The sequence below is a fragment of the Silurus meridionalis genome, chromosome 21 (assembly GCF_014805685.1).
Source record: "Silurus meridionalis isolate SWU-2019-XX chromosome 21, ASM1480568v1, whole genome shotgun sequence".
Classification (NCBI taxonomy): Eukaryota; Metazoa; Chordata; class Actinopteri; order Siluriformes; family Siluridae; genus Silurus; species Silurus meridionalis.
The window spans coordinates 1,395,750-1,421,241 of record NC_060904.1 but is presented as its reverse complement, the minus strand read 5'-3'; the positions used below and the strand labels follow the sequence as shown (position 1 = coordinate 1,421,241).

The window sequence follows — 25,492 nt, the reverse complement described above, 5'->3', positions numbered from 1 at the left end:
ATACATCTCTATACCTCTATATACCCCTCTTTACCAGTTTTTGCTTCTCTATACCCCTCTATAGCTCTCTATACCTCTTCATACCCCTCTATACCCCTCTATACCTCTATACCCGTCTATACCTCTCTATACCCGTCTATACCTCTCTATACCTCTTCATACCCCTCTATACCGCTCTATACCGCTCTATACCGCTCTATAATGCTCTATACCTCTCTATACCCCTCTATACCCCTTTTTGCTTTTCTATACCCCTCTATACCTCTCTATACCTGTCTATACCTCTCTATACCTCTTTATACCCCTCTATACCTCTTTATACCCCTCTATACCGCTCTATACCTCTCTATACCTGTTTATACTTCTATAAAGGTGTGTATTCAGGTGTGTATTTAATGCGTAAGGAAAATGAAGCGTTGTTTTGATCCATTCAGTCCGTTTTCATCAATAACAGCTCCTCAATTCTGAGAAGTGACCATGCTATACACAGCTAGGTGTGAGACGTTACACTATTATAATGCTCTCCGCTTCACCTCGGGACCTTCTTTACCTCCACACCGTGCACTAACATCCTGGAACACCTCACCTAGCCCTACTACATAACCTTCACTGCATGTTGCTTTGTTCTTTTTGCATCAGTGTCATAAATGTCACATACCTGTTTTTTCTTTTCTTTTCTTTTCTTTAAGCACGACTCATCTCCGTGTAGATGTGACTAATTCAAACAAAAAGCATAGACTCAATACAGTATTGCATTTTCTAGGCGAAGTGGAAAATGTCATGTCAATAGCAACCATTACAGTCTAAAAACAGAGCCTATTCTTAAAGCATCCTGACCTTTAAAGGTTTCTTTTTTGCCGTGCTGCGATCGTACCATGAACAGGTTTCTTCTGTTTCGTCTGAACATCCTGCTTCTGTGTTTGTGTTCGGACCGATGAGATGGACCACGTGATGAGAACTTGTGCTGAATTAAGTGTCTCAGGATATTGTAGTGATTCAATTTAAGGCTATTTAGGGCAGTCTTTAATAGAGTGGGGATAGTGAATGTGTGTGTGTGTGTATGTGTGTGTGTGTGTGTGTGTGTGTGTGTGTGTGTGTGTGTGTGTGTGTGTGTGTGCGTGTGCGTGTATAGAATGCTGGGTTGATTCAGGAACATTAGGGATGATTGATTGGGCTGTAGAGAAGCTGTTATGTTAACGGTCTCACGCTGTCAGAAACCCGTCAAGACCTCAAACAAATCCTGCTCTCCGAAAAACAGTGGGGGCAAATATTTTGTAGCAAATATTGGGCAAATATGTAACATGGTGGATGTGCAGAATAAACAGAGAGTATAGTTTACTGTTAAGCCAGGTAGTGATTGTCCTGTGTGTAGGAAGGTAGGAAGTACAGGAGCTGTGATTTGAGGTGTTACAGTGCAACACACTCTCTGACTCGTCTGGATCTTCTGGACCTGGTCTCCTAAAGATACTTGTTTATCTTCAACTTAATTATATTTAATTTTATTGTACATAATCACTGTAACTCATACTTTTGTATTATTTTCTTACTTTGGCACCTTGCAGTGTTACTGTTCTTATATTTATCTCATTTTATTGGATTTATTTATATTTTGACAGACAGAGAGAGAGAGAGAGAGAGAGAGAGAGAGAGAGAGAGAGATTGTACGAGTTTGTGTGAGTGTGTGTGAGAGAGAGAGAGAGAGAGAGAGAGAGAGAGAGAGAGAGAGAGAGGCTGGATGAGTAAAAGTGAGAAAGTCAAAAAGAGAGATAATGGAGGAGAAGATGTTGGAAAATCAGCTACAGGACAACAAGACCATCTTAATCCTCCATAGTTTCAGAACATCTAACATCACAGTGAAGAACACTCTCTGGATCTCTGTGATGTCATAATGATGCCATTACTAGTGTTCCTGGAGTTTCTTTTGCTCTCTCTCTCTCTCTCTCTCTCTCTCTCTCTCTCTCTCTCTCTCTCTCTCTCTCTCTCTCTCACACACACACTCACACAAACTCGTACAATCTCTCTCTCTCTCTCTCTCCTCTCTCACACACTCACACAAACTCGTACAATCTCTCTCTCTCTCTCTCTCTCTCTCTCTCTCTCTCTTTCTCTTTCTCTCTCTGTCACTTTCCAATCCACGTCTCTCACTCACCCAATCTCATTCACTCAGAGATTGAATAAATGAGAGAGAGAGATTAGATGAGAAAAACAGAGAGAGAGAGAGAGAGAGAGAGAGAGAGAGAGAGAGAGAGAGAGATTGGACACTAGTTATGACATCATAACAAAAACATAGATCCAGAGAGTGTTCTCGTTCCCCAGTGGTCTTCACTATGACGTTAGATGTTGAATGGATGAAGATGCTCCTGTTCTGTATCTGATTTTTAAAAGTCTTTCATTTCTTTCATAAAATGTACAGAAAAAGGTGTAAACACAATCCCTAACCCTGTTCACCACCACACCACTTTTATACTAATTGAATCATGTAAAACAGATAAAACACCAAACATCTAATTAAATTGTCTCCAGGGTCACATGAAGGTTAAAATTTTAATGAGTGGGTCTTATTTCTCTGTGCAGCTGAACAAAGGTGACACGATTTACATTTCCTGATGATTTCGAAATACCAAGCAGGCGATTTTCCAGCGTATTACTTTGAAGAACTTCAGCCTGAGCTTGTGTTTCCTCCGAGCCTCGTCTCTGCCTCTCTGCGTCTCATGCTCTCCGAGTTTTGGTCCCCGCGTGATTACTGCGTCGTCCTCGAGTGCTCCCTGAAGACCGCATTAATCACGTTCGAGATCAACAAACTAACTGAGCAATATTTCTGTGCTGTTGAGATGGGAGAAGAGGTTCTCATCACACCTTTTCCAGACTTTATTCACAGAGAATTCACTTCTCTGCCTACGCTGATTAAGCCGTCTAGTGCTCGTACTTCAGAGCGTGGTTCCTCTCGAGTTCTCCTGGCTCAGTTCTTCATCTAATTTTCCTGAAATTTGGTGTTTATCTCTTTGTTTGTTTAGTGCAACAAACTGCGGCTGAGACGCTATAATACACTCTGAGAATTTTCAATTGTAAATGTTACAGTGGAATATATTTACATTTAAATACCCCCTGATCAGGTGAAAAGTGGAATGTGATTGGCTGGAAGGAGTTCAGGGACCTTCTTCACCTCCACATTGTGCACTAACACCCTGTAACACCTCACACCTCCACCTGGATTAGCAGCTACTTATATCACATTTTTGCTACTAAATTCTGATTGGTCAGATGTGGATGTGGAGAAGATAGGAACAGCAGATCAGACAGCAGTGCAGCGGTAACATTTACTGGAGGAGTCTTCAGTCGAAACATTGTGTGATGAATGAGATCGTTGCTGTAAAATAGAGGAATAAAATTTCCCCGTATGCCAATGTTTCAAGGGTTCTTTTTGAAATGGGATTAGTCACAGCAGGGGATTAGTGAGAAGAAAAAAAGGAGGGAATGTTCCACTTTACTCCGTTTAATGCAAGTGCCAATGAATACATGAGGATGAAGCGTTATGATGGAGCAGGTCAAAAAGCTGTCAAGATGCCCTCAGATGAAACAGGAATCTCTGTCCAAATCTGTATAAGTTGACCACATTCCTGATGTCCTGATAACTACGAGACCTAAACCTGTTCCAGCAGGACATTTGTGCACAAAGCCAGGTCCATGATCTCCAAGATCTGTTTTACATAGGTTGGGGTGGAAGATCTCCTGCTATTGAGCTCCAGCCCTATTAAACACCTTTTAGGTGCAAAATCCATTTGGTTAAATTAATCTCCACAAAATCTAGTGGAACATCTTCCCAGAAGAGTGGAGGTTCTTATAACAGCGAGTGAGGACTAAAGGTGGAATGGAAGGTGTCCTGGAACTTTTGTCCTGCTGTGCGTTTCTGCTCTGACGTAGTGAAACCCCGGTCAGTCATTAACCGAGGAGCTGAATATATTAAATGTTCGGGAGGAGACGAGAAACAAAGAACTCATCAAACTGGAACCATAAAAGAACTTCCTCTGAGATCGCTTGTTCTTACACGTCCAATTGAATAATACATGATACTGCATTTACATTCACAAACCCCTTTTTAGATCCTGAACATGACTTTTCGCAGACCTGAAAACCCCCACAGGGAGCCGTGAGAGCGTGAAGTTCTCACTTTTTAGCCCAAAACTACAATTTAATCACTTCCACTTCAGTCCCTTCAGCACAAACACCATTCTCCGTACATAAAACACACATTAACATCTCAAACACAGCGTCTCGGATTAATTAAAACGGGCTGCTCACAAGATCTGATTCCCGCCAAACAAGCTATAAAAAATAAAAAAAAGGAAAGAAATCCATAAGACTGAGCTGTTCCTATCTTTAGTTTTTTATTTTTTGGTTTTTTTTATGTGTAACGTTCCTCTTCTCAGCATCCCAATTCATAAAATAACAAGTCCGTTCTGCGGTGTAGAGACTGAGAATAAATCAGAGGAGGGTATTTATTCCAGCCCCGGAGTTTTTGCGGTCCACCTGCAGGGACGGCGCAAGATAGAGTGGAATAAAAAGAAATAAATAAACAAATAAATAAAACGTAGCCACGAGGCAGTAAAAGAAATCATGAATAACAACCGACAGGCGTGTTTTTACTCATGGCATCGCACTTGGAGACACGTTTATCACTGAAACATGAAAATTGACATAATCAGAAGTGCCATTTTCAAGTGTTCGAGATGTTCAACATGAAATATTCATCACTGGGTGAGCTGAGAGCTCTATAGCAGAAGACCTTCTACTCCTTCCCATGTAAAGTATATTGTTATGAAGCCGGTTTTGTGCAAAAGGGAATGAACAGACCAGAAACAAAGAAATGTGCAATTATACTAAGGAGACTTCATTCAAACAATGGAAATTTAAAACCATCAGGAACAGTCTGTATCAGTTCTACATACCACTAATCAGGCTATTTTATATATGATCAGTCCACACTTACATTTCTTTACAATTTTCTTGTTAGTCCCTGATTTTGACCCCTATAATAAAACTGGCCTGTTTTTGACCCCATTCGGCTTCCATGTATATTCTATCTTGCAATTCTTCTTTATTTTCAGACTGCTCCTGGAAAACTTGTGTGCTCTTTTATTGGTTTTAAATGCAGGGTCCAGCGTAAAACTGTCGTGTCTGTTTTTCAGTTCACAAGACTGAGAAATGTTATCATATAATGTCAAATCATAAAAAAATATATTTCCCAGATATCTTTGTTTTATGAGATAACATATCTCAGATTTGAAGCCTTTGAGTAGATGTTGGATTTGATTACTATCATTTTTACTTTCCTAGCTTGAGTGTCAAATTACTGACTTTTATAAATGTTAAATTAACGTGTAATTGAACAAAAATATGCAAGGGCACAGGATTCACCAGCTGTTCGGCTGTTCATATATCAATGAAATTATATTTTTGTAATACTGTATTGAGCCTGAATAAAAAAAAAACAATAATTTAAATTGTGTTCATACTGAAAAAACAAGGCAATTTTTTTAATTAGACAAAAACAAATTCAGCTGTTTTAACTCAAACTAATGTTAAGCAGCTCATGATTACATTACGGCGAAGGGGGAGGAGCTAACTACAAAAATGCATAAGTGCTTTTGTGTATTTCAAAGTTAATGCTTGTTATCAAGGAGTGCGCTAATTTTTGGAAAGATTATCCCATTAGCGACCGCTGTGGAGCCTCACGGTGGAGGCGATCGAGACATTGATGACGAAACCCTCAGCAAAAAAAAAAAAAACACAAGACAGAACTAACAAGAAGAACCCACTGAGCTGCGGAGACAATAATGGCTTCCGACTGTTTGGTCTCGTTCGAGCCCAACCGAACACGACGCTCCTCAAATCACGGCTCTGCGGCGTGGCGGTCCTAATCGGTATCCCGCAGAAGGTTTATCTCAGAACACGGGAGCCGTCACTCGTCAGGAACAGACGTGTGTTCTCCTCGTTTAATTTCCATTAACGCTCGGCCCATGCAGGGTGGCAGCTTATTTATGCAAAAACAAATGCAGGCGGGGAAAAAAAATGTAGCAGCAAAAAACAGCAGGTTGTGGGGGGGAATAATTATTCAAATGAACGTAATGTGAATGTTCTTTTAACAGAAATAAACACGGACGTGGTGGAGATCTCGCCATGACACAAATCAGGCAGGGGTTCGCCCAGTACACTTTTTTAACATCCCATTCCCATGTAGTCCCAATTTGCTGTTGTAATAAGATCCACTCTTCTGGGAAGATGTTCCACTAGATGTTCATGGAGATTTTTGGAGATTAATTTAGCTAAAAGGGTACACAAGTACACCAGTACACCAGTACACAAATATACATACACACACAAATATACACACATATACACACATACACACACACACACACATATATATATACACACATAATACACACATAATACACACAAACAGACACACAATACACAAATAGTACACACAAATGCATTCAAATACACACATATATACTCATAAAACACACCAGTGTTGAAACAGTGCAGGACGCGGAGGTTCAGTGGAGATGAAACTCTGCAGAAACCAGTGTTTGTGAAAATAGGGCTAAAAATAAAACCAGTGACTCGAAGTGAGTGTAACTCAAACCCAACACACTGCTGAGGGAGGAAGGGGGGTGAGGGGGGCTTTATGGTTTCAGCTCATTCACAGTGTCTCAGATTTCAGAACAGTGATGTCACTGCGTTTAGAACAAAACAGTGCTTTTGGAAAGAGAAATTTAACAAAATATTTAGGAAATGTTAGGGAAGGTTACGGGAACAGGGGGAGAACATTAGGGGGAGAACATTAGGGGGAGAACATTAGGGGAGAACATATGGAGGAGCACATTAGGGTCACATGTATTTAACATTAAAACTGCCATGTCAGATTTATCTTCCTGAAACATTGAGGAATATTTTTATTTAACATTTACAATTCAGTGTCGTCCTAAATGCCCTTGACGACTACCGATTCGGGTTAATTACAGCCAACACACGTGTTCCGATAATCTGCATCCTCGTCCACTTCCTGTCCACTACACACACTCAGTGACGTGAATACAGACGCACAGGAGCGCAGATTAACATGCAGTGTCTACAACAGATTTGTTAACTGTCAGTGATGTGGTAGAAGCGGTCAGCACCCTGTCAACAACTAACACACCAGGAGACGTTCTAGAGGTCAGCCAAGGTCAGAGAGTCATACTGAGGCTTCTCACACTCTGACCGAAGATCTGACATCACACAGACTAGTGTCCTCTGTGTGGAACACGCTTGTGGTTCGCTCTTACCTGCTAAAATCTTGGTTTTTTTGTGTTTTCTGTCTAAACTGTTAAACAGGTTCCTCTATAAATCTGTTTACTTCACCATCAAGGCATCTAAATAATAATCCAGGGATAATTTTCTTCTCCAGTTCCTCCTTCCAGCCAATCACAATCCACTATTTACACCTGATCTCCTTCCAGCCAATCTCAATCCACTATTCACACCTAAACTTCTTCCAGCCAATCACAATCCACTATTCACACCTAAACTTCTTCCAGCCAATCACAATCCACTATTCATACCTAAACTCCTTCCAGCCAATCACAATCCACTATTCACACGTGAACTTCTTTCAGCCAATCACAATCCATTATTCAGACTGACCCTTGTGTAAATTGAGATAAAGTTGTTAAAAATGTAATGTATGGTTAAATTGTAGACATCACACCATGATGGAATTTTCCAGAATGAGGTCAGATGATGTTTCACTACCAGAATTTAGGTTTTTGAGGTCCACACGTGTGTTTAAAGGTCCTCCACTTATGTTCTCCAGCTCCAGACTCAAGCTGGCATTTAGCCAGTGACATTTTAGGATGATATTTTGCCAAGCTTCTAATCTCGGCTTGTGAGGGCACAAACTAATTTTTTTGCTGTTGTCTACTTCGAGCGTGGGCGTGAGGACGCCGAGGCAGGCAGGAGAACGAGTTATTATCTCACCAACATTGGGGGAAAAGATTGGGATTGCTATCAGTGATCAAGTGCTCTTGCTGATAATATTGCTGATTGATTTGTTGATTCTGTGGCTGTATTTTGTGGATTTATTTTGAACACAACATTTCTCAGAGAGCAGGGCAGGAAGACCATTGTTTTTTTGGCATTAAAATGAGCTTCTGGGTAGATGTTGCACTAGATTTTATAGAGATTTCGTAGAGATTCATTGAGCCACAAGGGTGTGAGTAAAGTCAGTACAGGAGGCCTGGGGTGCAGTCAGCATTCAAATTCATTATGTTTAATGGAGCTCTAAAGCAGTAGATCTTCCATTCCAACCCATGGTAAGCAGCTCTTCATGGAGCTGGCATTGTGCGCAGAAACATTGTCATGCTGGAACCGGTTTGGGTCTTTTAATTCAGTGTAGTTTCAGGTGTCCCAATACTTTTGGCAACATAGTGTAGTTCTGGAGAAATGCAACTTTAAAAAAGCCCTCATTTTGAACTTTTAACAGAATTTTCACCTGAACGACTGAAAAAGTTTGTCAGACGTAAAACGGCAAACGTCAGACGTCTTTTATGAGCCACGTGACACTTTACACTTAAAAGGGCCGCGTCCGCTTCAGAAACGTGAATGATTTTCTGTGCTGTTTATCTTCTTTCAAATGGTGATAAACAGCACACACACACACACACACACACACACACACACACACACACACACACACTCAGTATTGCACCTAATGTAGTTTATTCATACAGAAAATTCTCTATTTGTTGTTTTTTTTATTTTTTATTCTGAGGTTGTGTATTTGTAGCTACTATACTGGTCATTTGTTTAATAGTGGGCGTGTCTAAAGTAACAGGTGACCTGAGAACACCTGGTTCACCCCGGATTCACACCGTAACAAACATAGTATTTTTAAAAATACAGGTAGTCCAGGGTTACGATTTCAGTTGTCCTGGTGTTAAAACCAGTTTTGTCTTTATTTATCTTATTTATCTCTGTTTACACACCGTCACCTTTTAAAATGAAATTCGGCAAAACTTTTAAAAAATAAGGTCAGAGGTATTACACTGTTAATGCTGTTCATCAGGTGGAAACTTAGTGCTTCAATAGTGCATTGGAATTTTAATTTAAAGGAATTTATTCAGTGGAATAAATTTCACTGGAAAACAAATGAGTCGTTTATCCGGGTGGTTTGTGAGCCGTGTGTGGTTCGGAAGTGCAGAAGTGACCTCAGGATAATAGATGGAGCAGCAGAATAAAAGCTGAATCTGAGAAGTTGGAAAATAACAGAGGTCAGAGAATGAAGGTGATCGAGGGCTTTGGGAATGAAGTAATTTCTCTTTTTAAAACTCAATGTGTCCACGAGAGGGCAGTGTGGCACGTATCTAATTAAAATAAAAAAGCAATAAAAATGAAAACGTTTGTGCATTTCACTGTAATAAAGAAATACTTTAAAAAGAGTCAAAGTATTGAATTGAATAGCTTTTAATATAAATCTTTAAGATATATATTCAGTAGTGGTACCTTTATTCCAAGCGCAAGTGAATTCCCAACTGTGGTCAGAACGTCTTGATTAATTATCGTTATCGTTTCTATAGTAACGACTTTTCCAATGTATTTGTTGATTTGACGTTTTCTGCGAGAATATTTTTATTTCACATTCATGGAAGGAGTCTCCAGTGCAAGCACTTTGTAAGACTCTTAGGTTAATCTGTAACTGTAACTGTGTTTATGTTGTTTCTTGGTAACATGAGAAGCTGCTGCTTTTACTTTTTCTTTTCTCATTAACTTCAAGAGAGAGAAAAGAGTGAGGCTGGTCATGATTGATTTTTCACCTTCAGCATTAGCTGCATGCACCACTGCGCAATACAGGCTGAAAAGAGTCATTTCTGCTAACAAAGATCAACCATGTCATAACAGAGTAAAAATATTGCTTTACTTAATAAAAAACGGCCTTAATGCCCTCCGAATGAGAAAAGCTTGAGTTTAAAAAAATAACAAAATACAAAGACAATGAAATACTTTTTCTGCTAGTTTCTGTTCTTGCGATCAGCAGACACGAGTAGTTTGAGACTCACTCAGCAAGACAGCGCCCCCTAGCGTTCTTGCCACTTCTGGAATGTTTCTGGAGAGGGTGGAGTTTGCAGGAGTCGAGGCGAGAGTGATGGGTGCAGAAGTGAGATCATGTTGTTTCCGGTGAGAGAACCTGGCAGGATGATTCGCTATTGACTGTCTGGCACGGCTCTCGATTTACACAGGACGATGTCTTTTGGCACACTGACTTATGAAGGTCGGTGCTCCCTGTGACTGTGCGTCCAGCCTTGTGCTGCCATCTGTTGGTACATATACATTCAGCATTTATTGAATGTATATATTTTTTCTCCTAAATGAACAGTGTACTCCCTAACACAAGCGATAGTTCGAATTCTTCGTCCCACAGGAACGTTAGATGCTTTAAGATCTAAAGAATTTGAATGTTTTTAATTCCGGAATGTAACCCAGTTTAAAGGGATGAAAGTGGATTCGAATTGATCGCAAACTCACAAAAGAGAAGCCAAAGAAAAGGAAAGAGTGAGTGAATGAGAGCGAGAGGGAGGACCTGCCTGAGAGATGCACAATTTCATTCAGCCATGTAGATCACATGACCCGAGGGTGGTCAGGTGACCCTCTCCAGGGAGTGTAATGAGATTCTTCAGTGAGACGCTGAATAGCTGAAACTCTGAGCTTTTACCTTTCAGTGGATATAATAGGAGTCACACGAAGGGTGCGGTTTCAGGCGCCTGTGGCTCTTCTGGTGTTTTGGTCGTCTCCGGCATTTTGGTCTTCTCAAACCTTCTCGAGCGTCTCGTTCATCTCAAAATTCTCACGTGTTTCATTTGTATTGGAAGTCTTTGTCATCTCAGGTGTATTGTTGTTTCAGTCATCTCAGGAATCTTGGGTGTCTCAGACATCTCACATGTCTCATATCAAGTTGTCCTTGTGCGTGTAAGTGCTTGATGACCATCTTGTCAAACAGGACATACATTTTTGTTTCATAACCACACACTATTCTCAGCACAATTCGACAGGTGTTCTCTCACTTTCCTTTATTTGATCTTTCTTTATGTTGGACGTAACCCACGCGAGCCACATTTAGATCGCTGACGGTGGTAAAGATGCTCATTTCCACAGCCGATAAACCTTCAACTTTCAGCAAACAGGAGTTTGATGTCGTTCTCATTCTGTTCTTTAGCTTGTAATGGACCAACGGGTCATTTCTTCTCTCCTGGTTCCTCACCATTTCCCTGATGAAAAGAGAGAGAATAGAACGGGTTTGTACGCGACACAGCAAGCGGCTCACTGAGCATGAGCCCATCAGTGTTTCTTAGAAATTCCAAAGCAGGAAAGGCTTGAATCTCATTGTCTCAAAATTACAATATAATTGTAATGTAATAAAAATCAGTCTACATTTTTGCGATGTCCAGAGCAGCGTAATAACATAAACATGGCGATATGAAGAAGCGAGAAGAGAAGTGAGGATGGAGCTGATTTCTTTCTAGCCCAGAATGTTCACTCATTCAGCTTCATAAATGGAAGGGAAAATTCACCATCTCAGCTGCTTCGGATGTCTGGAGTAAATTTAGGAGATACTTATTGAGCATTAAACCACCCGCAAAACAAAAAAACATTATATTCACAGAGGTTTGTGGAATCCTCACCATAATATGGGTATGTCTCCTGGTCTAATAAGTTCCGCTTTTCGAGAAGATGTTCCACTAGATTTTGTTTAGAGTCATTTAGCTGCAAGTGTGTTAGTAAATGTCCAAGCATTTCATTGATAAAATGTAGGCTAAAATATCCATATATATATATATATATATGTAAACAGATCAAATGCACTGTGTTTATGTACAAACATGTTTTCTTTGGTTTTCAGTGAAAACTAAAAAGCAGGAGGCCAATCAAAAGTAATAAAAGATACCAGAAATCAGAACGTGTCCTTTCTGTTCCACTGATGGTTCCTGGTCGTTTTATTGTTAAACAGGATTTTAACCCTCAGTGTTTGCCATGTCATTAAATCAGAAGAGTCAGCGTCTCGTCCTCCACAGCGCCGTGAGACGTTTGTGTGAAGCTGGCGGTTGGTATATGACTTGCAACCCAACTGCATAAAACGGAGCCTCGCCTTCACGATGGCTCCTTGGCAGGGATTTGGCTCTAATTTAGCACGCGGCGGATCAGACGGGCCGTTTAGCGCCGAGCGATGTAGCAGCGTCCAGGCTGTGAATAATGCATGACTGCAGCGAGTGACACTCTCAGGCTGAGTCAGGAGACAGAGCACTACCTCGACTAAACCCTAAACGAGACCTCGTATTACTCTGCTCGGCACTGCAGCTTTTATACGCTACATTTTAATATACATTATTCGTTTCACGTTTAATGCATTGGTGCGACCTAAATTTAGACAGATTCTAGTAAAAACGTGTGACTCATAATTTCAACCCCCTAACTCTAAAAGATCTATTGGCCTAGTCTTCTCAATCCCTATGTTCAGTAAGTGATCTGTAATCAAAATGGCCGCTCGGAGTGTCTTAAATACACCAAACAGCTTCTTCTGAACTTTAAATATGTTATATGGTATATCTGAGTATTTTTCTGAGATCCAGCAACGATCAGATATAGAGTCGCTCACCAAATCTGTAACTGAGGAGAAAATTAAGTCAAGTCAAGTCAAGTTTATTTCTATTGCGCTTTTCACAACAGACATTGTCTCAAAGCAGCTTTACAGAATTTAAGAGTTAGGGTGAATGGTGTGTATTTATCCCCGATGAGCAGCCATGGAGACTGTGGCGAGAAAAAAGTTTTTAAGATGTTATGAGGAAGAAACCTTGAGAGGAACCAGACTCAAAAGGGGACAGTCTACAGTCTTTTACAGTCGTTTGTGGTTATAAAACTAGGAGCTACTGAGCAACTCATAAAATAGCTCAACATCTGAGATCATCATAAATCCAACACCAGCTTCTCCATGCCAGAGCCTTTAAACATTCAAAGTGGTCCAGTGTCCAAACTCTACATGAAGTGGGATCCAATTGGCACTGGTACGTCTCTAGATGGTTCGGGATGTTTGGAGGCATCTACTTCTTTAGAGGTCCATAATCTTTATGAGGTGGGACGTGACTGGAGCTGGAGCAACCTCAGGATGCGTCGAGATGGGTAGAGTAAGAGAAGCAGTGGAGAGGAATTAGCGTAGCTGCTGTTCATGATATTAACAGCACAAGTATTATACAGTAAATCTCTCATTAGAGTTGATTGTTTACCTCGTTGGCAGTGTCCATTAGTGATGTGCATCTCCATAACTGAGGCCGATGCAATTCGTCCCTCGATGCACTGCCAGCATTCAAGATACATATGAAGCAGCTACAACGATGCATTACGATTTTCCCCCTATTACGAGGCAGTGCGATCCGATTCAATGCGATTTAATAGAATTAATATGCTCTTCAATTCAATGTTACAGATAGTAAACGTTTATTTCTTTGGTTCAGACAGACAGCAAATCATCAATTAAAGTTCCTTCTGATTCCTAATGCATGGCACTGTTACAAACTTTTTATTTCCTAAGTTACATCTCTACCTCTGCCATGTTAATCTGTATTCTATGTGACTCTCAGGACACGTCTCGGTCTCTGTAGTGTTATGATACATCATATTTATGTAGCAGAGAGAACACGCTCAAGAAAAGAGGAGAAAACGATCTACATATAAAATATTGGTCACAAACTATTAAAAACGAAAGTTTTTTTTACCAATGCAAATATGTTATAACCGATGCATCGTGATACAAATGGCAACTTGTATTCAATGTACAATTTTTATGAACTTTTATGCCGATGAGAATCACTGAATCTTGCCATCCATAGTGTCCATGTTTTTCCCACACCTTGCTGCTCAAATGCTCAGGGGTCAGAAATGATGTCATTTCCAGCTCTGACTTCCATGGCATGGCCTAGGTGTCAGCCTAGAGTAGAAATTCTGTCTGTTACAAATAATTGATTCCAATAATCATTTGCTTTCCAGAATATTAACAAAACTAGTAGCCTGATTTAAGGCAAAACAACCCTGAGAAGGATAAGAATGTGTGAAAGGATGCCGTTCACCTGTCTGCAAACAAACAAGGTTTATTTCCGTCTTCTCGACTTCTTAAGTGACCGTATCAGCATAACAGTTTTATCCAGTTGGTTCAGAATACAGTTTGTTCCTGAAAAGGCCTTCGCATTGGGTCGCATTCCCTAGCGAACTTGCTTTGCAGACTTGTGGTGAGAGTTTGTCGTGATTTTCTGGAGATTTATTCTTTATTTTAGACAGAGCTGCGGAGTGACAGAAAGGATGACAGATAGACAGAGAGAAGAAGAAGATAACAAAAAGGAAGCCGTAGCGACATACACCGTGATCGACAGCCATGGTTTATTGCGCTCAAAGGCGCACCTCCCACTTTGCGTGCAAACTCGAGGAAAACGTTTGAAAAGCTCTCGGACGGAGGTGGGTATTTGTGGTGTGAAGCCCGTAGGAGGGGCGTCTTTTGTGATGAAATGCTGAGCGCTCGCTGGAGAAAGGGCGGGAGGCTGCCGGATCCCCCGTTGCCATGGTGACTTTTGTGCCTGGCTGAGCGGCTGCTGTGTGGAACAGGGAGGCGGCGGAGGACCGTGTTTCAACCAAGTGCAGGAATTTTGCCAAAAAAAGGGACGGATTCCCAAGCAGCCGGAGCGACACGCTGCCTCGACCCGGTCCACGGAATCTGCAGAGGTGTCAGGACAGACGCATTAGTCTTTTGCTTCATTGCGCTGATATTGAACTTGAGGAACTCTTCGGTTGTGCATTTGGACTTCCCTAAAGATTGCTTTGCGTCCACCAGATGCAGATTTTCATGCATTTGTTTTTTTTTCTTCCTAAACCTTCACTTCATTCAGGATTGTTCCAGATCGTTCTTCTTTTGCACAGCATGAATCCCAGCCACCTGTGATGTAAGTACAAAAAGGGATTGGTCTATTTTTGTTGGAGGAAAGTTGGGAATATAGTAAGGGGCGGTGCCGGGAAGTAGGAAGATGGGGGGCCAAGAGTCGATTTGGGACAGTGTGGTGCACGCCAAGGTGTTTTTCTCTTCTCTCACTTTTTTTTTTGGATGGAGATACCATCAGAGCACAAATAGCTTCAGAGGCTGGATCAATACTACGTTCCATTATGCAGTCCTGTGCATATAGCCAGCGAATCAGGCAGCCATCGATCCTATAGAGATCACTAGTAATTAAAGCAGGTGCGTTTCTAAACAAATAGCAGCGCAGACTCTTCTAACTTTGTCATTTGGTGAAATAATGAGTGCTGAGGTTCATATCAGAGTTTACTGGCTGAATGGCTGAAGCTGATTTGTGATCACAATGTTATACAAATGCAAATGGGTTTGTTGGAAACCTAACGTTGAAGGTCCGTCAAACTAGTTCCTGTTCCTATGTTATACGAGTTGGGAGTAAAAAGTTTAGAGACTAGTTTTGTAACACGCACAGTCACAGGAAGCACCGACCTTCATAAGTCTGTGTGTCAAAAGACATTGTCCTGTGAACATCAGGAGCAGTGCAACTGGTGCTATTCTGACCACGTCTGCGAATCTGACCACATGCCATTCCGTCCCCGAGCTCCTCCTCACACATGAGTTTCTCAATGGAAACAACACAATCTCACTTCTGCACCCACCCTACTTGGCAGATTTGGCAAATGCGGACTTCGCCCTCTTTCCGAAGATGAAGATCCGGCTCGTCATTTTGACACCGTTGCGGAGATTCAACACGAATCGCAGAAGGTGCTTGAGACGCTTCGAAAAGAAGACTTCCAGGACACATTCCAGAAGAACCCTGGGAGCACTGTATAACTGCGCAAGGAAACTATTATGAAGGTGATCGTGTGGAAACGCAGATAAATAAAGTACTTTCTTGTAAACAGAGTCTCCAAACCTTCTGATATCACCTCAGCTAAAATCATTAATTCCACAAGCAGTATTTATTTTTCTCTTACCAGAAATGAAATCTGAACTACTTGAAATGTGGAGCATACATTGTAAACATCCCTGTGTATAGTGCTGTTGCTATAGAAACCATCTCTCACATGTAATTCTGGCCAATCAGGGGATTCTGTGAGCTTGTGGATGCAGAAGAGGGCAAATAGCACTTTCCTTCAAGTGTCCTTCTGGCTTTTTTGGAAGCTGTTGCCTGAGTTTGTTAGTTTGTGGGTGGAAATTGGCATGATTAACCTGAGGAGAAAATGGACCAAGCTTTTCAGCTCCAATAACATTGTGGTGGAAGTAATTTTTTCTTGTACACAATTCAAGGCTCGAAGGTGTTTTGTTTTGTTTTTGTCGATTCATTCTCGTTCAGACTCTGCTGGTGGTGAGTTTAGAGGATTCCAGCTCTTCCTCAGGGGATCCTCAGATGTTCCCGAGCCGTAACTGTGAGAGATAATCTTAGCAGCAGGTCTGCCCCACGGTCTCTCCTTCTAAAACATGGGTTTAGAAGTAAAAATAGATGAGATTAGTCGGTGGCGAATTTCCTTGCTGCTGAATGATGTCATTCTTAAAAAAAAAAAAAAAGAAAACACATAAAAAATGTTTCACATCTTTCACTGCAAATTGTATCGCATTACTCCACTCTGATGCCTCCAGAACGTTGTATATAAGGTGTGTAAAGTGGTTTACGTTTCACTGATTGATGTGTGCATGCTTGTTTCTTCTCAAAGAGCAGTGAGCAGTGAAGCACAGCACTGATGGAATAAATAGTGTGCTGTGGTCTAGCGCTGTGCAGGGAAGTCGCGCCCAGAGGTCTTTGACGCTTCCCTAATGTTCTTTCTGGCATTGGTTTGCATGTTGATTGCTTTAAACTCTCTCTCTTTCTCTCTCTCCCTTTCTCTCTCTATCTCTCTCTCCCCATCTTTCTTTTCCTCTCCCTACCAGGAGCTGCAGTTTGAGAGACTGACTCGAGAGCTGGAGGCTGAGCGCCAAATCGTCACCACCCAACTGGAGCGATGCAAACGAGGATCTGAGACCCCCGGCAGCACCATGAGCAACATAAGGTAAGCTTTGCTGGTGTGTGTGTGTTGTGTGTGTGTGTGTTTGTGTGTGTGTGTGTGTGTGTGTGTGTGCATGTTTGTGTGTGTGTGTGTGTGTTAGCATGAGAAAGACTTGTTTCAAATAATTCCGTTTCTGTCTGAGTGTATGACTATGACGGAATACTTTTGGGTTTTTGGGCTTTAGAAGTGCAGTTTGCTAGTGTGTGTGTGTGTGTGTGTGTGTGTGTGTGTGTGTGTGTGTGTGTTCTACCTGAGTTAGACCAGCATGGTTTCCACATGAAAGGAGCAGGTCTCTCGGTTTGCCTGCCTCCCTGAGCCACATTGACATTTTCTGCATGAAGAAGTAGCAGCTGGGTCTCCGCACACACACACACACACACACACACACACACACACACACACACACACACACACACACACCAATGGAGTGGTGGCAGCTGTGGGTGGAGCTCCAACTTTACTTAGAGTTTGATAAATAAACCATGTCTGTGTTTAATGAATATTTAAATTAGTGTGCTTGATTTGTCTATGTAAATGCAAATGAGTGGGCAGAGTCTATGCAAATGAATGTGAGGGTATGTGTGTTTATAGCTGCTATAAAGTAAGTGAGAACAGGAACATTAAAAGCAATGGATGAAAATATCATGTTTTTATTAGAAATATAAATATAGAACATCTATGTTTTATTCCTCTTATATCAAAGTCCAGTTCCAGCAGTTCAATCAATTTATTTATCCCTTCACAAAACATCACTTTTTATCCATTTTATTTACACGGTATGGCCAAAAGTATTGGGACGCCAGGCTTTTCTAGCCATATGTGCTTCTTCTCCATTCCTTAAACTGTTGCCACAAACTTGGACATACATTTTTTTAGGACGTCTTTGGATGCACGAGCATGAAACTTTCCCTTCACTTGAACTAGGAGACCGAAAACTGTCCCAGCATGACAAAGCCAGCTCCATGAAGATCTGCTTTGCATGGGATTGAGTGGAAGATCTCCTGCTATAGAGTTCTTGAACACCTTTGCGATGAATGTGAACACTGACTGCACCCCAGGCCTCCTCACCTCACCATCCACACTGTCTACACCATTTATATCATCCATGCTGTCCATTCTATCCACACCGTCCACACTCTCCACACTGTCCATGCCATCCATGCTGTTCACACTTTCAAACTGTCCACACTGTCCACACCGTCCACACCATCCACACTGTCCACACTTTTCACACCATCCACACTGTCTACACCATTTATATCGTCCATTCTGTACACACAGTCTACACTGTTCACACTTTAACACCATCCACACTCTCCTTGGTTGTTAATTATGTTTTCCTATCAGTGCCTCAGCTTTTCTCAGAACTGTGTGTTTGTGTGTTTGTGTGTGTGTGTGTGTGTGTGTGTGTGTGTATACACTTAGAGTCAAAGTGTGAACACAGAGAGACAGAGAGAAAAGCAGAGGTCTTTTAAAGGTCTATTAATTAGTTTGGCAAAGTGTTGATGGCCACACACACACACACACACACACACACATACACACACACATTTTTATATTCACATTTATGGCTTGGCAGAAAGCTGACAGCTTCACGTGGCATCCTTTAAACAAGCAGAATAACAACATTCAATTATTAAGAAGTTCTGCAGTGCAGTGACACTGGAGTTTTACTCAGAGATGTGTGTGTGTGTGATGTGTGTGTGTGTGTGTGTGTGTGTGTGTGTGTGTGTGTGTGTGTGTGTGTGTGTGTCTGTGTGTGTCTGTGTGTGTCTGTGTGCATTAATGTCAAGAGGTGTCCTGGCCAGCATCTTTCTCCTCACTTACACACACTTGCCCTGCAGAAGAGATCATTCTTGCAGCCTTCTAATGGAAATCTGTGGGTGAAGGCTGCAGAAGCGTAAGTCACTCGGCACTGGCAGGAAAAAAAACTCCTCGGAGCCTCGAGGTTCCTGTGGAGAAACTGGCAGAGCATCCAGAACTCTAACGTTCACCGCTCCTGGAATATTGATTTCCCTTTTTAATTTACTCCGACCGGACCGGCTCGGGCTCGGGAAATCCGATTCAGCTCGCTCAGAACCGGGAAAGCGCTGGCTCAGGAATCTGTGCTGCTGTTCTGCTGAATCGCGTTTAAAACAAACAAACACAATATTCACAAATTAGTGAGAGAGTATACGTGTGTGTGTGTGTGTGTGTGTGTATAAAGTATATGTAAGAGTTTATAGGTATATGAATGTTTGTGTGTATATTACCGTGTGAGTATATAATTGTGGGTGTGTATGTGGATATATTAGTGTGTATGAGTGTGTGTGTACTGTATGTGTGTGTGTGTGTGTGTGTGTGTGTGTGTGTGTGTGTGTGTACTGTATGAGTGTCTGTGTGTATATTAGTGTATATACGGTAGGAGTGTGTGCATGTGTTTGGGTGTATATTAGTATGTGTGTGTGTGTGTGTGTGTGTGTGTGTGTGTGTGTGTGTGTGTGTGTGTGTGTGTGTGTGTGTTTGAGTGTATATTGTGTTTATACCAGAGTGTTTGTTAGTATCGTGTGTATTTATATATATTTATATGTCTGTGTAAGTAATTGAGTGTATATTAGTGAGTTTATAAGTGTGTGTGTGTGTGTGTGTGTGTGTGTGTGTGTGTGTGTGTGTGTGACTGAGTGTATATTAGTGTGTTTATATGTGTGTGTGTGTGTGTGTGTGTGTGTGTGTGTGTGTGTGTGTGTGTGTGTGTGTGTGTGTGTGTGTGTGTGTGTGTGTGTGTGTATAACCTCCACATTGTTTTTGCTGTAGAATATTTGAGGAACTATATTTCAGGTTTCTTCATCACACATTCATGAGTGTTCTGTAAATCTTTAACACAGGAATAATGGAGGACTGATGTAAGGCTTCAGTTCAGACGCTGTAAGACTTTTTAAAGTCTTTTGTCTTTACATCACAGACAGGAACATACACTGTGGATGCAAAAGTATTGGACACACAACCATATGATGCCCTCATCCATACTGTTAGCACAAAGTCGGAGGCACACAGATGTCCAGGATGCATAAAATGTATCCATCATTTGAACTTGGAGACCTAAACCTGCTCCAGGATGTACATATACAATGATACATCCAGTACAATTGTGTGTCTTCAACTTTGTGTTTAACAGTTTAACAAAAAGCAACACACTATATGCTGGAAAAGTCTGGTGTCCCAATACTTTTGGCAACATCCTGTATATATGTTTCTCAGTGTGTAGTCACCAGACTTGGCTGCTGTTTCTGATCCTCTCTTTTTAATATCATGATTATTCTCCTCACGCTGCAGCCTCAACACAAACCCCCTGCCATTTCTTTCGATTCCCATCCCACCCCTTGACGTTACGCCGCCGTGTTTTCCCAGACTCCCTTCAGCAGACCCTTTTCTGCCCTGACATTTTAGATTTTTTTCAGAGCCAGTGGCAGTTTGCTTGTGAGGTGAACTGTAAGAATTTCTGCATTCTCTCCAATTATGAATTATTCAGAACAGACCAAAAGGAGCGAGCGAGTGAATAAGAAAGTGTGAAAGCTGAGGTTCTGTAGTGGAGGTTAACGTTCTGTCCGAGTGGCTGAAAGGTTATTTGTTCAAATCCCAAACTAACAGGGAGCACATTGCTGAGCAATTCCTTATCCAGTTCACAAAAAATAATCCTGTGTGTGTGTGTGTGTGTGTGTGTGTGTGTGTGTGTGTGTGTGTGTGTGTGTGTGATTTTTGAGAGGTTGGTAAAGGTTGGCTGAGTGTTTGTAGCGGCTCTAGTGTAAGTGAGAACAGGAACAAACCCATTTCATGGATAATCATTATAACTGTACATTTTGAATTACTCTGAAATTGTAATTGTTGCCAAGTTGTTATGATGAAGCAGAAATGCAACACCTTCAGGGTTCAGGGCTTTTTTTCCATAAGTAATCAGCATGTAACATACGTGCCAGGAGTCAGAGTTTACTTTGAAACTATTCCAGTTGTAAAAATAGTTCTGAGCGTTCAGAGTAAAAAATGCGCCGTGTGTCTCGTTCAGGGACGTAAGTAATTAAAAGTCCAGACCTTTTCTTTTGAAATGCCCCAGAACTGCGCAACTATAATGAGCTTCCAATCTGCAAGTAAATTGGGGTAATTCTTTACAAATCCTGCTCCACTTTCCCCACATTCATGTGTGTTTGTGTGTGTGTGTGTGTGTGTGTGTGTGTGTGTGTGTGTGTGTGTGTGTGTGTGTGTGTGTGTGTGTGTGTGTGTGTGTGTGTGTGTGTGTGAGATGGCAGGTGTGTGTTTTCTTCCAGTTCGGTTCAGCAGTTAAATCTGAGTGACACAACAATAAAAACGAGCGAACGCAACGAATCGCCGGAATCATAAGGAGCGAATAAGGACTTTATGAAGTGTGTGATACGACACAAAGTTTTAGTGTGAGGTGCAAAAGTTTGTGTACCCTTAGGACAAAATAAAAAATGAACAAAGTGGGGCACAAGCAGAGAACGTGACTGAACACAGCTCGCGGTGTGTCTGAGATGAACTAAAATAAAAGGAAATCTAGAAAGGAGTAGTATTAATAATAAAATGAATAATATTAATAATAATAATAATAATAATAATAATAATAATAATAAAAATAATAATTTAGCAATTAAAAAATATTATGCTTATTGTCAGGAGGTGGTGCTTAGTGTTTAAGGCATTGGAATTTGGATCAGCAGATCATGAGTGTAAATCCCAGCCACACCAAACTTTTACTCGTGGGCCCCTGAGCAAGGCTCTTAACCCCATTACTGCTCAGTTGTATCAATTATATAATTGTAAATTACTCTTGATAAGGGCGCGGCTGTCGAATGCTGTTAATGTAAATGTCAATGCACTAATACTGTTATTAGCAGTAGTATTATTAATATTGTTTTTTGTAAGTATTATTATAAAATTTCTTCTGCTTCTTCTTTTTATTTTATTATTATTATTATTATTATTATTATTATTATTATTATTATTATTATATAACAGATGTACACTAGTCACATGACTGACAGGACTTCCTCTTTATAAATAAAAATTTTACCAAATATTCCAATTTAATTCGATTCCTTTTTATTTATAAAGCGCTTTTAACAATAGACGTAGCAGCATTACAGAGATAACAAGGTTATAAAGTTGTATAAAAGAATCTATAATTTTGTTCCTTATAATGTAAGTTGATCCCTAATGAGTGAGTCAGTGGTGTCTGTGGTGAAGGAAAAACTCCCTGAGACTTCATGAGGAACAAACCTTGAGAGGAACCAGATTCAAAAGGGAACCTCTTCATCCTCATCCCCAAATGTCCATTCATTACATATCCATCATTGCTGAGGTGCTGTTCAGCGACTGGTCCTGAAATGCAGAAGTGTTCATGCAAACTGTGGCCCTGAGGCCATTGTAGCAGACTGTGGATATTAATTACAGTCCAAATAAATCCTCAAATCTCACACATCCTCCTGCCCTGTAAAAAAACAAAATGCTTATTGCACCTTTAAAAGCGGCTTTGAAAATGACTCTGGTTGTTGTCATGGCAACGAAACAGCAGCAACTCTCCTGAACTCCTGATGTTCCCAGACTGTGGATCAAACTGACTTTGTGGGTGTGAACAGAGAACTTATTTTGATGCTTTTAATGTGAATTTAAAGCTCCGCTCCAGTACCTTTTACTCGAGCACCAATATATTCGGCGGGATTATAACGAATCGCTGGCCTCGTGATGTTTAACACGTCTCCGGAATCCATTCCAGTCACATCAGAGAAAGAAAGTACGAGACATAGAAAGATAGAGAAAGTGACACTTTAATCTTAATTGACTTTTAATGTTATATATAGAGCACTGATCTGAACCTGAGCAGAGAAAAAGTGAGACGTTTGTCACGTTTCAACCCAAAATCTTGCTGGCAGTAATGAAGAGGGAAGTGAAAATAGGTGTAAATCCAGTGCTGCTGCTGATGATGAAGATGTTAAACTTTGAATGTTCAAAAATAAAGAGAAGTTGAGCTGCTTGTCCAAACAATGCAGAACATCTAAAAAGAATATGTATGTAAGAAGGGTTGAAGCTGAAAGGTCTTGGGCTCGTCTGTCAGCCATCTTGAAATTCGTCCTCCTCTGCTTGATGTCTCCATTAAGCATTTCTATAGTTTAAACTGATCCTCACCCTGCGTGGCCCTATCCCAGACTCTGTGTGTGTGTGTGTGTGTGTGTGTGTGTGTGTGTGTGTGTGTGTGTGTGTGTGTGTTCAACACAACGTGTTTCCCCCGAACATCTGCTCTCTCAGCAGGCCACGAGCTGCGTGTTTCCCTGCCGCTCTGTTCTGCCCTCATCTTGTCTTGTCTTTTGCTTGTGTGTGTGTGTGTGTGTGTGTGTGTGTGTGTGTGTGTGTGTGTGAGGACATTAAGGCGAAGTCGTGCATTCGTTCTGTGTTTCCAGTTCCCCACCGTTCCAACGCTCTTGGCCAAATGCCTACACTTTATTATTCAAATTGGATAATGGGGGGGGTGCTGCAATTCATGCGCCCGGAGCAACTCTGATGAAATTCAAGCATTTGATTGACGAAAATCAGGCAACTGAAGCACAACGATCTTTTTATACTTCCTTTATTTTCTAAAAAAAGGACAGTCATGTTAATGGTGTCTGAGTAGGAGTAAAGTAAATATCTCTCAGTGTGTGTGTGTGTGTGTGTGTGTGTGTGTGTGTGTGTGTGTGTGTGTGTAAGAATACTGCCAACTTTTGAATGTATAATAAATGTCATTTTTTATTATTATTATTATTCCTGCTGAGAGAGCTGACTCGCTGTAGTCTTGGAAACCTGCTGCGCTCTATATCGACAGAATGGTAATAAAAATAGTAATAAAAATGTATTTGCACTACCTACAAAAAAAAAAAATCCCAAATTCATGAAAGCGATAAAGATTTAGGTAATAAAAAATAAATAAAAAATAACAACGAACCAACTTCTTTTTTTTTTTGTTCATGTACAAAAAAATGGCAAATGTATAGATATAAAAATAATCAACTGAAGAAAGAATTAACTCCAAGTAACAAAAAAAAAAGATATAACCTTCGGTGCTTAGACCCCAAAATAGCTAAATATGATGGCTGTGAAAACTGTGGAAACACTGTGTCATTTATGTTTTTTAAGACATGTGCATGTTCCCTTTTGTGTCAATTTAAGTTCTGGGGAGTTTCAATGGAACATTTTTGTCTCTACCAGAAGAATTTGTGTAAGAAGGAGAACTGGAGAGAAGATGTGATCAGACTCCTTCACCCCCACACTCACACATGCAGGTGGAAGCTTAATGGCTTGGGGTTGTTTTGGAGCAGGAAAGGTTCCGGAAAGTGAAAGGAATCCTGACCAAACATGGCTCCCATTCCACACTTCAACACCATGCAGTTCCGTCTGGACTGCAGCTCATTGGAAGCGATTTTACCGCACAACAAGATGATGAGCCGAAGCGTATGTCCGAGTTCTATAAGCGTTATTTAAAGAGCAAACAGACAACTAGAGTGATATCTATCATGGAACAATCTGCCCAGTCACCACACCTAAATCCTATTGAACTGCTCTGGGATGAACAAGTGAAACTAGTGAAGAACATCTTTAGCAAGTTTGAGAAGAGGCACGACAAAGTATTCCAGCTGAATGTTTGGAGAAAGTAAGGTTTCGGATGCTTAGAGTGTGTAAACTGATGAACAGACGTACAGAAAAGCCGAGTTAAAGGACAGACAGATGGTCAAGAAGACAGAAAGACATGCAGACAGACAGATAAAGTAATATATATACAAGCTGTTATTAAGATTACAGTCAGACAGACAAGCAAGTCCTCAAGAATCGACATATGGCCAGGCAGAGAGACAGAGAGACAGAGAGGCAGACAGACAGATAGATAGATAGATAGATAGATAGATAGATAGATAGATAGATAGATAGATAGATAGATAGATAGATAGATAGATAGATAGAGAGATAGAGAATGAGAAAGTGGACAGGTGGACACACAGACAGACAGATACATGAAGGGAGCAAAAAAGAAAGGCATTGGTAAACAGATAGAGTTATGTAGATGTGGAAAAGAGACCAAAAAACACAACCAACAGACAGAAAGAAAGCCATAGAAGTAGACGAACAAAAAATAAGAGATAAAATTCTAAAGGAATCAAGTACTGTAAAAGCCGAGAGACAGACAGATAAGCAGACAGACAGATAGACAGATTGTGGGGAAAAGTAAAGACGTGGAAAAGTGACTGACAGACAGATGAATATGTAGAAAGAAAGACTGTTTTAAAGCCGGTTTCATTTCATAACAGTCATAAGGTCATCTCCAACCTATTACTGAGCAATTAAATTGGAGTATTAACAAACACAC

General features: G+C 40.9%; 1 protein-coding gene across 4 annotated transcripts in view; it reads left to right on the top strand.

Moving 5' to 3' along the window:
• The window catches only part of ctnnd2a (catenin (cadherin-associated protein), delta 2a), a 219,696-nt gene that overhangs the window by 48,104 nt on the left and 146,100 nt on the right, over positions 1–25,492 (top strand). For 3 of the 4 annotated variants that reach the window (XM_046833632.1, XM_046833631.1, XM_046833630.1), the window contains exon 3: positions 16,994–17,112. In XM_046833632.1, the coding sequence (XP_046689588.1) occupies positions 16,994–17,112 (119 nt within the window). Of the gene's footprint in view, positions 1–14,615; positions 15,021–16,993; positions 17,113–25,492 lie in introns of those variants that run through there. The other variant, XM_046833633.1, reaches the window with a different exon arrangement.